Raw genomic sequence first — 17,284 nt, 5'->3', positions numbered from 1 at the left:
GTGTACTTATACCTGGGTCTCACCTGTACCTGGGCCTCCCATAGAATGAGTTCTACTCAGCACCTGTCCCTGGGCCTCCCCTGGAATTAGTTCTCCTCACGACCCATCTCTGGGTTTCCCCTGGAATTAGTTCTCCACAGCAACTGTCCCTGGGTTTCCCCTGGAATTAGTTCTCCTTAGCACTTCTCCTTAAGCTCCCCTGGAATTAGTTCTCCTCAGAAACTGTACCTGGGCCTCCCTGGAATTAGACCTCCCCAGCACTAGGGTCTCCCCTGGAATTATTGGTCCTCAGCACCTGTCCCTAGGTCTCCCCTGGATTTAGTTCTCCTCAACACCTGTCCTTGGGCCTCCCTGGAAATGAGTTCTCCTCAGAACCTATACCTGGACCTCCCCTGGAATTAGTTCTCATTGGCACCTGTCCTTGGGCCTCCCTGGGAATGAGTTCTCTTCAGAACATGTACCTGGACCTCCCCTAGAATTAAGTTCTCCTCAGCACCTGGGTCTTCCCTCAGAATGAGTTCTCCTCGGCATCTGTCCTTGGGCCTCCCCTGGAATTAGTCCTCCTCAGCACCTGGGTCTCCCCCTCAGAATTAGTTCTCCTCAGCACCTCTCCCTGGGCCTCCCCTGGAATAATTCTCCTCAACACCTTGTTGGGCCTCCCCTGGAATTACTTCTACTCATCACCTGTACCTGGGTCTCCCCTGGAATTATTTCTTCTCAGCACCTGCACCTGGGCCTCACCTGTAATAAATCTCAGCACCTCTACCTGGGTCTCCCCTGGAATTAGTCTCCTCAGCACCAGTCCCTGGGCCTCCCTTGAAATTAGTTCTCCTCAGCGCCTGAACTTGGGCCTCCCCTGGAATTTTTTCTCCTCAGACTTGTGCTTGGGTCTCCCCTGCAATTAGTTCTCCTCAGCATCTCTACCTGGGCCTCCACTGAAATTAGTTCTCCCCACCGTCCCTGGGCCTCCCCTGGAATTACTTTTCCTCAACACCTGGACCTGGATCTCCCCTGGAATTAGATCTCCTCAACACAGGTCTCTGTGACTCCCATGGAATTAGTTCTCCTCAGCACCTGTCCCTGGGTTTCCCCTGGAATTAGTTCTCCCCAACACCAGTCCCTGGGTCTCAGCACCTGGACCCGGGTCTCACCTCGAATTAGTTCTCCTCAGAACCTGTCCCTGGGTCTCCCCTGGAACTAGATCTACTCAGCACATGCACCTGAGCCTCCCCTGGAATTAGTTCTCCTCAGCACTTGTACCTGGACCTCCCCTGGAATTAGTTCTCCACAGCACCAGTCCCTGGGTCTCCCCTGGAATTAGTTCTCCCCAGCACTTGTCCTGGGTCTTCGCTGGATTTAGGTCTCCTCAGCACCTGGGTATTCCCTGGAATTAGTTCTCCTCAGCACCTGTCCCTGGGTCTCCCCTGGAATTAGTTCTCCTCTGCACCTGGACCTGAGCCTCCCCTGTGTGGGAAGCCACGATAAGGCTTGAGACGAGGACTAAACCAGGCCCTGACTTGTGTCTCCTTTAAAGTCCGAATAGCCTAACAAAAGGCTTAGGACGGAAGTTGAGTAGCACTGAGAAAGGGTCTGTGCTATGTGTTGTGCGCTCGCCAACGTGACTTCCCACACGTTTACTAGTTAGATGAGAGCAATTTGGTTGGGGTCATACACACTTAACTGGTCCTTGCTGTTCCAGCACTGCTCATACATCACTCTCAGGTTTGTTGTTACTTCTTGTATCAATACGGGACAATTGTACTAACACCAGCCATTGCCTGCAGGTGCACCTCGTTCGTTTCTCATTAGTTCTCACAGGAAACTAGAGGGTCTGCAATTAGCCCTTGAGAAGTAGGTAATGGGGAAGTCTGGAGGTTTTTGTGCATGTAGCAAATTCTTTTGTAACCAGCTGAAAATAGTTACTTTGGCTATAGAATGCCTCACTGCCCTGAATACAGTCGGCTCTGTTGGACATCCTCCTCAGTGCTCCTCTTGCCCCCATCTCTTTGTCTCTCAAGTCTTTTTCTTTCACCATCCTCTTACCCTCATGTTCCTGGTCGATTTGCCGCGCTGGCCACGACAAATGGCGCCCAAACAGGGACCTGAGCACATTCAAGTGAAGCGTGCATACAGGTAAGTAGTTACCGGCCTTCAGGTAAGAGGAGCCCGGACTGTAAGGGCGACAGCAGGAGTAAAATAAAATGGGGCAGTCACAATCTGTAGAGCAGGATCTTTTTGCTACTGTGTTGCAGGCCCTTTTGAAGCAGAAAGGGTCCAAGATCTCAAGGAAGGCCTTGCATCAATTTTTTGAAGTTATCTCAGAACTCTGTCCTTGGTTTCCTAAAGAGGGAACCGTAAATTTACAAATATGGCAAAAGGTGGGTCAGGAAATTAAAAATCAATTAAAGATTAGAGGACCTAATGCCTGCCCTGAAAGGACAATGAAAATTTGGGAGGATATCCGGGAAACCTTGGACCCACAGCATTCTATAGATTTAATTTCTATTGCCTCCCGGGAGTCCTCCTACAATTTAGTAGCAGAGAAACAACAGAATGTGTATGAACATTTAGATGCTGATACCCCTCCTCCTTCCCCAGAACTGATTGCTAGTGTGACTGGTTCACGGCCACCCTCTCAGGTAGATCCTTTAGATGCCCCTGAAGATGGGGTACCCCTAGATGATGATAAGGAGGTTTTCTTTGCCTCTGCCCCTCCAAAGCCTGATCAATTATCTTGCCAGCTCCAGGATTTTTCTTTGGAACAGTCAGTTAGATCTATGGGGATTCAGACCATACCCCTTAAACATAGGCAGACACAAACGTCCACAGTTAAGGTTCCCATTAAAACATGGAAAGGGTCACTCGTTGGATTCCCATTGACGCAACATCCTCAATCCGGAGTGCCTTATAAAGAAGGGGAACCTATGCTTAGGAGTATGATTCCTGTTAGTTCCCATTCGGCTGTTTACCCAAAACTCCCTGAAGGGGCTGAGCCATTAAGGATTACTCCCCTTCAGAGGTCGCTTTATTAGGCTCAACAAACAGGGGAAGACACCTCGGCTTTTTCAGCATATCCCATTACTCAGATGGCTAATGGCCAGAGAGCCTATAATAGTGTGAATTTTAAGATGTTAAAGGAAATAAAGACAGCTTCTTCCCAATATGGTCCCACTACACCCTATACTTTGTCTTTGTTGGATAGCATGGGTTTGGAAGCTTTATGCCCAGGGGACTGGAAGATTATTGCACAGGCTTGTCTGTCAGGAGGTGAATACTTATTATGGAAAACTGAATTCTTTGAGAGAGCCAATGAATTGGCAATGTAATCGTAGAACTACTATTCCTATTTCTTATGAAATGTTGACTGGAAATGGAGCCTATGCTGAAGTTCAGGCACAGATAGAATATCCTGAAATTGCTTATCAGCAGATTTCACAATGTGCCTTAAAGGCATGAAAACATCTCCCTTCGTCTGGGGTAAGGACAGAAGAATTATCAAAAATACTTCAGGGACCAGACGAGCCCTATCAAGATTTTGTGGCACGATTGCTAAAGGCAGTCGGTAGGATAGTAGTTAATGGAGAGCCTAGAACAACTATTGTTAAACAATTGGCTTTTGAAAATGCAAACTCTGCTTGTCAAGCTGCTATTCGGCCATGCAAAAAATCGGGTACCCTGGAAGATTTTATTCGATTGTGTGCTGAGATTGGATCTTCCTATATCCAGGGTGTAACCTTGGCAGCGGCATTAAAAGGCATTTCCCCCATGGAGATCCAAAAACAAATGATGTGCAAGGGACAATTGCAAAAGCATCTTTGCTTTCAATGTGGTCAGCCCGGACATATTAGAGCCCAATGCCTCCAGCTTAAAAATGGTCCGGCCTCTCTTGGAACTCCTATCCCATCCAATAGTGGAGGAAGATCTGCTCCCAACTCCTTATGCCCTCACTGTCAGCGGGGCTTTCACTGGGCAAGTGAATGCCGTTCCTAAAAGGATAGATTCGGAAACCTTATTCAGGGAAACTGGAAACGGGGCTTGCTGCAGCCCCAACAAACAATAGCAGCAATGATTCCTCAGTGGCCCGCATCTAGGCTAATACCTCTGACCTCCCAGGCATTGATAAATTATACCAAGGTACCCCCTCCAGTGCAGGCTTATACTTAGCTCCTGAGACTCCTGTCTATATGGAAGCTGGGGAGACACCCAAAGCCATTACGACTGGAATTTGGGGACCATTACCAAAAGGCACGTGGGGTTTGTTATTGGGAAGATCTAGCTGGACTATGAAAGGGCTATCTATTCATCCTGAGGTAATAGATGAGGATTATACTGGATAAATTAAAATTATGGCTACTTTGAAGGAAGGAGTACTCTCCTTGCAACCTCGAGTCCCCATTGCTCAATTAATTATTATGCCACGAATGGAAACTAATGATCCAGCCGTAAAAGGCAAGAGAAAAACTGGAGATTTTGGCTCCACTGATGTATGTTAGGCCCAATTGATTTCTACAGATAAACCCTATATAACATTGCACGTTCGGGGCCGAGCTTTCTCAGGACGAACTGACACTGGAGCAGATGTCTCAGTAATCGCTTCTCAGCACTGGCCTAAAACTTGACCCCTTATAGACTCTGATACTGCTATTAGGGGCGTAGGACAAGCCTCTGCTCCTAAACTGAGTGCTAATTTTTTAAACTGGTCAACTACTGAGGGCCACCAAGGAGTATTTCAGCCCTTTGTGTTATCTATTGATCTCAATCTATGGGGCTGGGATGTTTTAACAGATATGGGTGTTTCTTTGATGACCACCCCCATTCCTAGAGCGAAACAGCCTTCGGTTGCAATGGCCCTTATGGAAAAAATGGGATATGTCCAGGGCAAAGGTTTGGGAAAAGCTTTACAGGGAGAGCCTAATCTGCTCCAGATACAATCACAACACTCCAAGGCTGGTCTGGGTTTTCCTCGGGGCCACTGAAATCTCCTCATGCGCTGCCTATTGAATGGAAATCTGATGACCCTGTATGGGTGGATCAGTGGACCTTACATGCAGAAAAATTGGCAGCAGCAGCAACTTTAACGGAAGAACAGCTGCTTCTGGGTCATTTAAAGGAATCTTTTAGCCCTTGGAATACTCCTGTATTTGTAATTAAAAAGAAATCAGGAAAGTGGAGACTTTTACAAGATCTGAGGGCAGTAAAGCCACCATGAAATGTATTGGGGCCCTTCAGCCTGGGTTGCCTACACCATCGGCTATCCCTCTTCAATAAAAATTAATTATATTAGATCTAAAGGAATGTGTGGGTTTTTTTTACCATTCCATTTTTTACCATTCCATTGTTTCACCACAGGTATTTAAGGGACCCAAAGGGTGTTATCTCACCTATCATATTGTATGTAGTGGATGTGTGTTAACTAATTGTGTACCTATTTCTTCTTCACTTCATGGAAATTTCCCTACTATGATTTTTCTGGTTAGGCAACCCCCTTATGTGCTCCTTCCGGTGGACGTGGAAGATCCTTGGTATGCCAATCATGGATATCAACTGGCCTTGGAGCTACAGGCACAAGTCAGTAGGGTTAAACGCTTTTCAGGGTTGCTTCTTGCTGGAATAGCTGTATTAGTTTCCTTAATTGCTACTGCCACCGTTTCTGCTGTGGCTCTTTCACAATCTGTGCAGACTGCCACACATGTTAATTTTTTGGCAAGAAATATCTCTCATGCTTTAGCTACCCAAGAGCATAGAGATCAGAAGATTTTAAGACGCTTGGAGGGGTTAGAAGAAGCAGTTGAGTATTTAGGAAGGCAGTTTTCTATATTAAGGACACAGATGGCTCTAGTATGCCATGGAGGGTTTCAACATATCTGTGTCACCCCTTTAAAGGCCTTGAATTATTCCTAGGATGCCGTAAAGCATCATTTACAGGGAGTGTGGTTTCATAATAATGTAAGCCTGGATCGTGCGGAGTTGCAAAGGGAAATTGCTAGTATAGGGCATGCGCAGTTAGATGTAGAAAATCCTGCTACTCTGGTATCTCAAATCTTGAATGGCCTTCATGGGTTCAATCCTGGTAATATGCTGAAGTATTCCTTTTGGATTTTTGTTGTAATTTTTATAATATTAGCTATACTACTTGTTGGCTGGAGTGTTTCCTTGTTTCGTGCGGGACAGCAACGACTACTTGCCCAAGCACAAATACATTTGCTTGACTTATTTAAAAAGGAAGGGGGAGATGTGGGAAGCCACAATAAGGCTTGAGACGAGGACCAAACCAGGCCCTGACTTGTGTCTTCTTTAAAGTCTGAATAGCCTAACAAAAGGCTCAGGACGGAAAAGTTGAGTAGCACTGAGAAAGGGTCTGTGCTATCTGTTGTGCGCTCGCCTACGTGACTTCCGACACGTTTACTAGTTAGATGAGAGCAATTTGGTTGGGGTCATACACACTTAACTGGCCCTTGCTGTTCCAGCACAGCTCATAGATCACTCTCAGGTTTGTTTTTACTTCTTGTATCAATACGGGACAATTGTACTAACACCAGCCATTGCCTGCAGGTACACCTCCTTCGTTTCTCACTAGTTCTCACAGGAAACTAGAGGGTCTGCAATTAGCCCTTGAGATGTAGGTAATGGGGAAGTCCGGAGGGTTTTTGTGCATGTAGCAAATTCTTTTGTAACCAGCTGAAAATAGTTACTTTGGCTATAGAATGCCTCACTGCCCTGAATACAGTCGGCTCTGTTGGACATCCTCCTCAGTGCTCCTCCTGCCCCCATCTCTTTGTCTCTCAAGTCTTTTTCTTTCACCATCCTCTTACCCTCATGTTCCTGGTCGATTTGCCGCACTGGCCACAACACCCTGGAATTATTTGTCCTCAGCACCTGGGTCTCCCCTCAGGATTACTTCTCCTCAGCACCTGCCCCGTGGACTCCCCCGGGAATAGTTCTCCTCAGCATCTGGACGAGGTCCTCCCTTGGAATTAGTTCAACTCAGCACCTGTCCCTGGGCCTCCCCTGGAATAATTCTCCTCAGGAACTGTCCCTGGGTCTCCCCCGGAATTAGTTCTCCTCAGCACTTCTACCTGGGCCTTCCCTGGAATTCTTTCCATCAGCACCTCTAACTGGGACTCACCTGGAATTACTTCTCAGCACCACTTCCTGGGGCTCCCCTGGAAAATGTTCTCGTCCGCACCTGTCCCGGTCTCACCCCCACCGGCACCTCCTCACCTGCACGCGTCCAGGCCCGGCGGGAACCAGAAAGGACCGTAGCTGCCCCAGGGACAGCGGCCCCCTGGGACGGAGGGTCTCGGGGCCAAGCAGCACAGGGGCTCGAGAGAGGATGGACCCACGGGCCGTCGGCAGAGGGAGGCAGGTGACGGGGGTCAGAGGCACAGCCGGGGGCCTGTGACCAGGTGGATGGAGCCGGGCACTGACCTTCCAGACGCCCTCACAGGCCGGGCCGCTCGATCAGACCCAGGTCCCGAGGGTCAGTGTCACCAGGACCGACTCCTGCCTGCTCCTTCCACGTCTGTCCTTCCCGGGTGGGAGCCACCGGCTGGTCCCAGGGTACAAGGGCCCCGGAGGGACCCCCACGCCGCGGGCGGTTCATTAACCCAGACGGCGGTCACACCAGCTTGGGTTCCAAGTCGGGCTCGCAGCAGCCCTCACTGCCACACCCCAGCACGGAGCCCGGCCCAGAGCCCAGAGGCCTCCCGTGTGCAGCAGGACACCTGCGGCTCGGGCACGCGCACCGCCTCCCCGGACTCCGCCTCCGTCCCCACGTCAGCCCTCGGCGCCCCGGGATCCTGCCCAGCTGGGCCACAGGCAGGAGGCCCCCAGGGACGAGGATTCGGGCTGGGTCTGTGTCACCGTGGTATTATTGTGGTAGTTACGGCTGTTACTCCCACAGCATTGCAGACACCACCGAAAACCCCGCCCCAGGAGTCCCAGCCCTGGCCTGCCCCGGGCCCAGCAGGGACACCAGTTCTGGAGTTTGAACATGGACACATCGCTGATCCGGCCGGACGTCCTGCCGGTGCCGGGACTCCCCTCAGTCTGTCCAATCCTGACCTCTCTGGAGGCCCCTGGGACCCTGGATGCACACGACGAGTCCAGAGGCTTCCGGAAGAGCATACCCGTCCCCGGGGTCGCCCTTGGCACCTCTGGGCACACACCCCTTGTCTGGGAGCGAATGCCCGCGGGAGGCAGGCCTGACCCCCCAGGGCTGCCCCCATAGCCCAGACCCACGCGGTCCCCAGAGGACCCGGAGCAGCCCCACAGCCCCTGCCCGCCCACGGAGTCTTGGCATCAGTCCAGCCCTGTAAGGCCCGTCCTCCTCCTCCCCAGGGAGGCAGGGCAGGACAGGACGACCAGACACCCCGGCTGCCCGGGACTGTGGGGCAGGTGCACGGGACACCTGTGCGGACGGGCCCAGCAAGCGCCTGCAGCGAGGAAGGGTCCGTCCGCCACACGCCGGGCTTTTTGACAAGGAACTTCCCACTGTGTAACTACGGTGGTTACTACCACAGTGACGGACCCCACGGCGAAAACCCAGCCGGACCCCGGGTCACCCCTAGAATTCTGTCTCCTCAGCACCTGTCCTTGGGACTCCCCTGGAATTACTTCTCCTCATCATACGTACCTGGGGCTCCCCTGGATTAGTTCTCGTCTGCTCCTGTCCCGAGTCTCACCCCCACCAGCCCCTCTTCACTTGCACGCGTCCAGGTCCGGTGGGAACCAGAAAGGACTGTAGCTGCCCCAGGGACAGTGGCCCTCTGGGACGGAGGGTCTCGGGGCCCAGCAGCACAGGGGCTCGAGAGAGGATTGGCCCATGGGCCGTCGGCAGAGGGAGGCAGGTGCCGGGGGTCAGAGGCACAGCCGGGGGCCTGTGACCAGGTGGATGGAGCCTGGTGCCGACCTTCCAGACACCCTCACAGGCCGGGCCGCTCGATCAGACCCAGGTCCCGAGGGTCAGTGGCAGCAGGACAAACGACTCCTGCCTGTCTGTCCTTCCCAGGTGGGAGCCACCGGCTGGCCCCAGGGTACAAGGGCCCCAGAGGGACCCCCACACCGCGGGGCGGTTCATTAACCCAGACGGCGGTCACACCAGCTTGGGTTCCAAGTCGGGCTCGCAGCAGCCCTCACTGCCACACCCCAGCACGGAGCCCGGCCCAGAGCCCAGAGGCCTCCCGTGTGCAGCAGGACACCTGCGGCTCGGGCACGCGCACCGCCTCCCCGGGCTCCGCCTCCGTCCCCGCGTCAGCCCTCGGCGCCCTGGGATCCTGCCCAGCTGGGCCACAGGCAGGAGGTCCCCAGGGACGAGGATTCGGGCTGGGTCTGTGTCACGGTGGTATATTTTGATAGTGATGGCTATTACTCCCACAGCATTGCAGATGCCCCCGAAAACCCCACCCCGGGAGTCCCAGCCCCGGCCCTGCTGATGCAGTCCCCAGGGACTCCCCTCAGTCTGTCCAATCCTGACCTCACCTGAGGCCCCTGGAACCCACGATGCACGCGGGGAGTCCGGAGGCTTCCGGAAGAGCACACCCTCCCCCAGGGCACCTCTGGGCACACACCCTGAGTCAGGGAGCGAATGCCCACGGGAGGCAGGCCTGACCCCCCCAGGGCTGCCCCCATAGCCCAGACCCTTGCGGTCCCCAGAGGACCCGGAGCAGCCCCACAGCCCCTGCCCGCCCACGGAGTCTTGGCATCAGTCCAGCCCTGCAAGGCCTGTCCCCTCTTCCCCAGGGAGGCAGGGCAGGACAGGATGACCAGACACCCCGGCTGCCCAGGACTGTGGGGCAGGTGCACGGGACACCTGTGCGGACGGGCCCAGCAAGCACCTGCAACAAGGACGGGTCCTTCCGCCACGGACCGGGCTTTTTGACAAGGAACTTCCCACTGTGTAACTACGGTAGCTACTACCACAGTGACGGACCCCACGGCGAAAACCCAGCCAGACCCCGGGTCACCCCTAGAATTACTTCTCTTCAGCACCTGTCCATGTTTCTCCCCTGGAATTAGTTCTCCTCAGGAACTGTCCCTGGGTCTCCCCCGGAATTAGTTCTCCTCAGCACTTCTACCTGGGCCTTCCCTGGAATTCTTTCCATCAGCACCTCTAACTGGGACTCACCTGGAATTACTTCTCAGCACCACTTCCTGGGGCTCCCCTGGAAAATGTTCTCGCCCGCACCTGTCCCGGTCTCACCCCCACCGGCACCTCCTCACCTGCACGCGTCCAGGCCCGGCGGGAACCAGAAAGGACCGTAGCTGCCCCAGGGACAGCGGCCCCCTGGGACGGAGGGTCTCGGGGCCCAGCAGCACAGGGGCTCGAGAGAGGATGGACCCACGGGCCGTCGGCAGAGGGAGGCAGGTGACGGGGGTCGGAGGCACAGCCGGGGGCCTGTGACCAGGTGGACGGAGCCGGGCACTGACCTTCCAGACGCCCTCGCAGGCCGGGCCGCTCGATCAGACCCAGGTCCCGAGGGTCAGTGGCACCAGGACCGACTCCTGCCTGCTCCTTCCACGTCTGTCCTTCCCGGGTGGGAGCCACCGGCTGGCCCCAGGGTACAAGGGCCCCGGAGGGACCCCCACGCCGCGGGCGGTTCATTAACCCAGACGGCGGTCACACCAGCTTGGGTTCCAAGTCGGGCTCGCAGCAGCCCTCACTGCCACACCCCAGCACGGAGCCCGGCCCAGAGCCCAGAGGCCTCCCGTGTGCAGCAGGACACCTGCGGCTCGGGCACGCGCACCGCCTCCCCGGGCTCCGCCTCCGTCCCCACGTCAGCCCTCGGCGCCCCGGGATCCTGCCCAGCTGGGCCACAGGCAGGAGGCCCCAGGGACGAGGATTCGGGCTGGGTCTGTGTCACCGTGGTATTATTGTGGTAGTTACAGCTGTGACTACCACAGCATTGCAGATGCCACCGAAAACCCCGCCCCGGGAGTCCTAGCCCCGGCCTGCCCTGGGCCCAGCAGGGACACCAGTTGTGGAGTTTGAACGTGGACACATCGCTGATGCGGACGGACCGTCCTGCCGGTGCCGGGACTTCCCTCAGTCTGTCTAATCCTGACCTCCCCGGAGGCCCCTGGGACCCTCAAGGGACACGGCGAGTCCGGAGGCTTCCGGAAGAGCACACCCTCCCCCAGGACCGCCCTTGGCACCTCTGGGCACACACCCCTTGTCTGGGAGCGAATGCCCGCGGGAGGCAGGCCTGACACCCCAAGGCTGCCCCCATAGCCCAGACCCACGCGGTCCCCAGAGGACCCGGAGCAGCCCCACAGCCCCTGCCCGCCCACGGAGTCTTGGCACCGGCCCAGCCCTGCAAGGCCCGTCCTCCTCCCCGGGGAGGCAGGGCAGGACAGGACGACCAGACACCCCGGCTGCCCGGGACTGTGGGGCAGGTGCACGGGACACCTGTGCGGACGGGCCCAGCAAGCGCCTGCAGCGGGGAAGGGTCCTTCCGCCACGCGCTGGGCTTTTTGACAAGGAACTTCCCACTGTGTAACTACGATAGCTACTACCACAGTGACGGACCCCACGGCGAAAACCCAGCCGGACCCCGGGGCCCTCCAGTCTGGCCCTGAGGGTCCCAGTCCTACCTGCCCCACATGTTTCAGCTGCTGACGCCCAGGGGCCCCCTCCCCAGGCTCCAGACTCATGGCTCCATCTGGGAGGTACTGACTTGGGGCCAGAGGACCCTTTCCCTGTGACGGTTCCCTCTGCAACCCCCCGTGTCCCCTGCACAGGCTCTCCTCCGGGTCCCAGCTGCGAAAACCCTGTGGCATCGTCTTCTCTCACAGGTAAGACGGAGGCAAGGGGCTCCTCGCTCCCCCCCACACACCGGACCCAACGCTGCCCGCGTGGAGGGACGACACAGAACGGTCCACACATTGGGGACACGTGGCAGGGACAGAGCTGGGGCACCGCAAAGTCAACGCGGGGCCCAGGCGCTGGGACGGTCAGTCGGGATGGCCAGTACCGGTGGACAGGATCGCCCCGAAGCCCCACCGAGTTAGGGACCACAGGGAGGGGCCGTGTGCACAGCACGAGAGGGTGTGAGGAAGCCTCCTCCCGGGGGGCAGGGGCTCCGGGGAGGGTCCGGGCACCAGCGGCTGTGACCGCCCCCCGGGACATGAAGGAGCAAAGGCACCAACATGGCCCCTTGGGCATCACAGGAGGCACCGGTCCCAGCAAGGACCGCCCCCCCCAGGCAGTGATGTCAAGGCCTGAAGACCCCGCAGGACACGGGCAGCTGGTGGGGGTCTCCAGAATCCCATGGAAAAACGGAGACAAACAGATGCCATGTCGGCCAGACCCTGGGGCCCTTTCCAGAAGTTCTGGTGGTCAAAAGGGGGGACGAGAGGCAACCTGTGTCCACAGGGAAGCATTTAGGCCCCTCGGAACTGCCCACATCCACCTGGAGTCGTAGCCCGAAGCCACTGGGAGGAAGAGGCGAGACCCCTGGGGCCTCGGGAGAAGGTGAGGGTCCTGAGAAGCCACAGCACACGTCACCCTCCCGGGGGCTCGGGGGCTCCAGCAGCCACCCCAGCCGTGTGTGCAGGACGGCACCCGGGCCGCCCCTCTGCCTCGGCTTCCCTGCACCCGCACCCGGGCCTCCGCGTTGCCTCCCCTGAGTCTGACAACCGCGTCACCTGCACCTGGGCCGCTCCTGGTTTCCCCTGTCCTTGGAAGCTCTGAGAACCAGATCTGCACCGGCCCTAACCCTGCCTGTCCCCGGGTCTCCCTGGAATAGTTCTCGTCTGCACCTGTCCCTGGGACTCCCCTGAAATTAGTCTCCTCAACACCTGTACCTGGGTCTCCCCTGGAATTAGATCTCGTCAGCACCTGTCTCCAGGACTCCCGTGGAATTCGCTTTCTTTAGCACCTGCACCTGGGCATCCCCTGGAATTCGTTCGCTTCAGCACCGGATCCGAGAGACCCCTGGAATGATTTCTCCTCAGCACCTATCTCTGGGTCTGCTCTGGAAATAGTTCTCAGCCCCTGTCCCTATGTCTCACCTGGAATTTGTTCTCCTCAGTAGCTGTCCCTGGGCCTTCCCCAGAATTAGTTCTCCTCAGGACCCATCCCAGGGTCTCCCCTGGGTTTACTTCTCCTCAGCACCTGTCTCTGGGTCTTCCCTGGAATTAATTCTCCTCAGAGTCTGTACAAGAACCTCCCCTGGAATTAGTTCTCCTCAGCACCTCTGCTGAGTGATCTCCTGAATAGCGATACCTGGGCCTTCCATGGAATTAGTTCTCCTCAGCCCCTTTCCCTGGGTGTCCCCTGGAATTAGTTCTCCTTAGCACCAGTCCCAGATCTCTACTGGAATGAGTTCTCCTCAGCACCCGTCCCTGGGTCTCCCCTGGAATTAGTTCTCCCCAACACCTGAACCCGGGTCTCACCTCAAATTAGTTCTCCTCAGAACCTGTCCCTGGGTCTCCCCTGGAACTAGATCTACTCAGCACATGCACCTGATCCTCCCCCGGAATTAGTTCTCCTCCATAACTCTACCTTGGCCTCCCCTGGAATTAGTTCACCTCAGTACCTGTTCCTGAGGTTCTGTTCCTGAGCCTCCCCTGGAATTTTTTCTCCTCAGCACTTGTCCTTGGTTCTCCCCTGGAATTAGTTCACCTCAGTACCTGGACCTGGGTCTCCCCTGGAAGTAGTTCTCTTCAGAGTCTGTGCCTGGGTCTCCCCAGGAGTTAATTCTCCTCAGAACCTCTACCGGGGCCTCTCTGATTAGTTCTCCTCAGCACCTGGGTCTTTGCTGGAATTAGTTCTCCTCAGCACATTTTATGGGTCTCCCCCGGGATTAGTTCTCCTCAGCACCTGTCCTGAGCCTCCCCTGGAATAATTCTCCTCAGGAACTGTCCCTGGGTCTCCCCCGGAATTAGTTCTCCTCAGCACTTCTACCTGGGCCTTCCCTGGAATTCTTTCCATCAGCACCTCTAACTGGGACTCACCTGGAATTACTTCTCAGCACCACTTCCTGGGGCTCCCCTGGAAAATGTTCTCGTCCGCACCTGTCCCGGTCTCACCCCCACCGGCACCTCCTCACCTGCACGCGTCCAGGCCCGGCGGGAACCAGAAAGGACCGTAGCTGCCCCAGGGACAGCGGCCCCCTGGGACGGAGGGTCTCGGGGCCCAGCTCGAGACAGGATGGACCCACGGGCCGTCGGCAGAGGGAGGCAGGTGACGGGGGTCGGAGGCACAGCCGGGGGCCTGTGACCAGGTGGACGGAGCCGGGCACTGACCTTCCAGACGCCCTCACAGGCCGGGCCGCTCGATCAGACCCAGGTCCCGAGGGTCAGTGGCACCAGGACCGACTCCTGCCTGCTCCTTCCACGTCTGTCCTTCCCGGGTGGGAGCCACCGGCTGGCCCCAGGGTACAAGGGCCCCGGAGGGACCCCCACACCGCGGGGCGGTTCATTAACCCAGACGGCGGTCACACCAGCTTGGGTTCCAAGTCGGGCTCGCAGCAGCCCTCACTGCCACACCCCAGCACGGAGCCCGGCCCAGAGCCCAGAGGCCTCCCGTGTGCAGCAGGACACCTGCGGCTCGGGCACGCGCACCGCCTCCCCGGGCTCCGCCTCCGTCCCCGCGTCAGCCCTCGGCGCCCCGGGATCCTGCCCAGCTGGGCCACAGGCAGGAGGCCCCAGGGACGAGGATTCGGGCTGGGTCTGTGTCACGGTGGCATATTGTGACATTGATGACTATGGTAGTTACAGCTGTGACTACCACAGCATTGCAGATGCCACCGAAAACCCCGCCCCGGGAGTCCCAGCCCCGGCCTGCCCCGGGCCCAGCAGGGACACCAGTTCTGGAGTTTGAACGTGGACACATCGCTGATCCGGACGGACCGTCCTGCCGGTGCCGGGACTCCCCTCAGTCTGTCCAATCCTGACCTCCCCGGAGGCCCCTGGGACCCTGGATGCACACGGCGAGTCCGGAGGCTTCCAGAAGAGCACACCCGTCCCCGGGGTCGCCCTTGGCACCTCTGGGCACACACCCCTTGTCTGGGAGCGAATGCCCGCGGGAGGCAGGCCTGATCCCCCAGGGCTGCCCCCATAGCCCAGACCCACGCGGTCCCCAGAGGACCCGGAGCAGCCCCATAGCCCCCTGCCCGCCCACGGAGTCTTGGCACCGGCCCAGCCCTGCAAGGCCCGTCCTCCTCCCCGGGGAGGCAGGGCAGGACAGGACGACCAGACACCCCGGCTGCCCGGGACTGTGGGGCAGGTGCACGGGACACCTGTGCGGACGGGCCCAGCAAGCGCCTGCAGCGGGGAAGGGTCCTTCCGCCACGCGCTGGGCTTTTTGACAAGGAACTTCCCACTGTGTAACTACGATAGCTACTACCACAGTGACGGACCCCACGGCGAAAACCCAGCCGGACCCCGGGGCCCTCCAGTCTGGCCCTGGGGGTCAGAGCTAGGACCCTGGGTCCCCAGAGCCAACAGCAGCTCGGCCCATGGCTAGTGTTCAGCCACAACGTCCACCCACAGCCGGCGCCTGCAAGGGCCAGGGACGGCCCCGCATCTCCCATCGAGCTGGCAGCACAGCCCCGGCTCTCGGCCGCGGGCGGGAGGAGTCAGGAAGGACAGAGGCTCCAGCGGGCAAACCGCCAGGGGCCCGGCTCCCCATGGGCAGGTCCCCCAGAGACCCGGGGCAGGCTGACCAGAGTGGACACTGCGGCTCGGCCTGTAGCAGGAGCGCACGCCTGATGTTCGGCGCAGATCGAGCTTCACGGAAAGTGGAGCACCTCCCGACCCCCGGCATCCTGACGGAGGAGGCTGCTGTTCCATGCCTGGCCCTCGGGGGTCCGTGGCCTCTCCCCCAGGAGAGGGGCCGTGCAGGATCTGGCTGTGGGCTGTCTTGCTGGTCATGGCCAGGAGGTGCTAGAAACCCACCCCAGCGGGCGGCCCCAGGGAAAGCCGCTCAGAGGAGCCGGCCCCGACCAGCAGCAACGGACGCCCGTGCCGCGGCGCAGGCTCTGCAACGGTGCCCGCCGTTGTGCTGCCGTCCAGACCTGCAGGCTCCGGGGTTGGACATGGTGCAGGGTCTCGTCTGGCTCTCATCCACACAGCCGTCCCCCGGCTCTGGCCGCTGCTGCACCCTCCCGTGCCCACATCCAGCCTTCTGTCCCCAGGGGCCTACGGCGTGGACCTTCCGGGCAGGGAGGCCGCAGGATGGCGGGGATTGTAACCGGGCACGTCGCCCCAACTACTCAGAGACATACAGACAACGCAGCAAAGCTCCGGCCCACATCTTCCTAAAGGGCGACCTGGCTGGCACAGGCAAATGGCAGTGGCCTTGGGGACGGTCCCCCCACAAGGACTCGCTGGGAGCCGCCCCCTCCCCACCCACCATCCACCCCATCCAGGTCCCTCGGACCTGAGCCCAAGTGCAGCCCACGGCCCTGCCAGCCCACCCCAGACCCCCACGTGCGGACAGGTCCTCAGCGGCCAGCGCGTGCCCCGCCCACCATCCCGGGGCAGCCGGTCTGAGCTCCCTGATGCAGCCGACCGCACACCTCCATGTCCAGCCTGCCCGAGTGCATCCCAGGCCTGGCATCCCCAGGAAGGGCTCCGAGATGTGGCGTCCACCTGGCAGCCATCCAGACGTCCTGGGTACAGCCTGTGCCCTCCCGGCCCAGCCCAGGGGCGGCCGACGGCAGCTTCCTGTCTCCCACCCCAGTGACTGGCATGCGTCCGGGTCCCAGGGCAGCTCCCGGCCCCTCCACAGCCCTGGTGGCCCCCGCACACCCCCTTTCCTGAGGAGGCCCCTCCTGCCAGCCCCGCCTCCAGGTGCCCAGCCCAGGTTCTTGTCACGTGGCCTCCGACGGTGGTCTAGACGACTGCGGATCCCTCAGTGACGCCTCCCATAGCAGCAGCAGAGCCGCTGCTCCCCGGGGCCCACCCTCTGACCCCTTCAAGTCTGGGGCTCGGGGCTCTGGCCTCTGGCCTCTGGGGGGACGGGCGCCTCGTGCTCAGGGCCTCCGGGCTGACTGCTTCTAAGTGATGAGGCAGCGTCCAGTGTGGCCGGAGGGGCTGTGACGGGACTGGGGAAGGGGGAAACCATGGGCTTATGAGCAGGCACAGCCCCCGCCCTCCCCCAGGACAGAGAGTGCAGAGCCCCCAGGATGGGCTTCACCCGCCCGGCGCAAGGGAACCCGTCATCTGCCGAGTGTCCCTCTGTAGAGGCTCCGTCAGCAGCCCTCCATGGCGGGGCCGAGCACCGGGCGGGCCCACCCCTCTGAGGAGCAGGCTGGGAGTCGAGGGGCAGCCCAGGGCC

General features: G+C 58.5%; 4 gene segments (V, D, J or C); all 4 read left to right on the top strand.

The window, feature by feature from the left end:
• The window catches only part of LOC123943474, a 1,358,446-nt gene that overhangs the window by 1,147,300 nt on the left and 193,862 nt on the right, over positions 1–17,284 (top strand). The window contains 1 exon segment of the C gene segment in view: positions 14,687–14,732. Within this exon segment, the coding sequence occupies positions 14,687–14,732 (46 nt within the window).
• The window catches only part of LOC123943485, a 162,126-nt gene that overhangs the window by 58,928 nt on the left and 85,914 nt on the right, over positions 1–17,284 (top strand).
• LOC123943471 overlaps positions 1–17,284 on the top strand; it is a 104,812-nt gene that overhangs the window by 49,538 nt on the left and 37,990 nt on the right. Inside the window, 1 exon segment of the C gene segment in view lies at positions 16,604–16,613. Coding sequence covers positions 16,604–16,613 — 10 coding nt within the window.
• LOC123943793 overlaps positions 1–17,284 on the top strand; it is a 397,541-nt gene that overhangs the window by 350,776 nt on the left and 29,481 nt on the right.

The sequence above is a fragment of the Meles meles genome, chromosome 6 (assembly GCF_922984935.1).
Source record: "Meles meles chromosome 6, mMelMel3.1 paternal haplotype, whole genome shotgun sequence".
In the NCBI taxonomy this organism is placed as follows: domain Eukaryota; kingdom Metazoa; phylum Chordata; class Mammalia; order Carnivora; family Mustelidae; genus Meles; species Meles meles.
The sequence above is the reverse complement of the archived record's forward strand: the minus strand, read 5'-3'. Positions and strand labels throughout refer to the sequence as shown.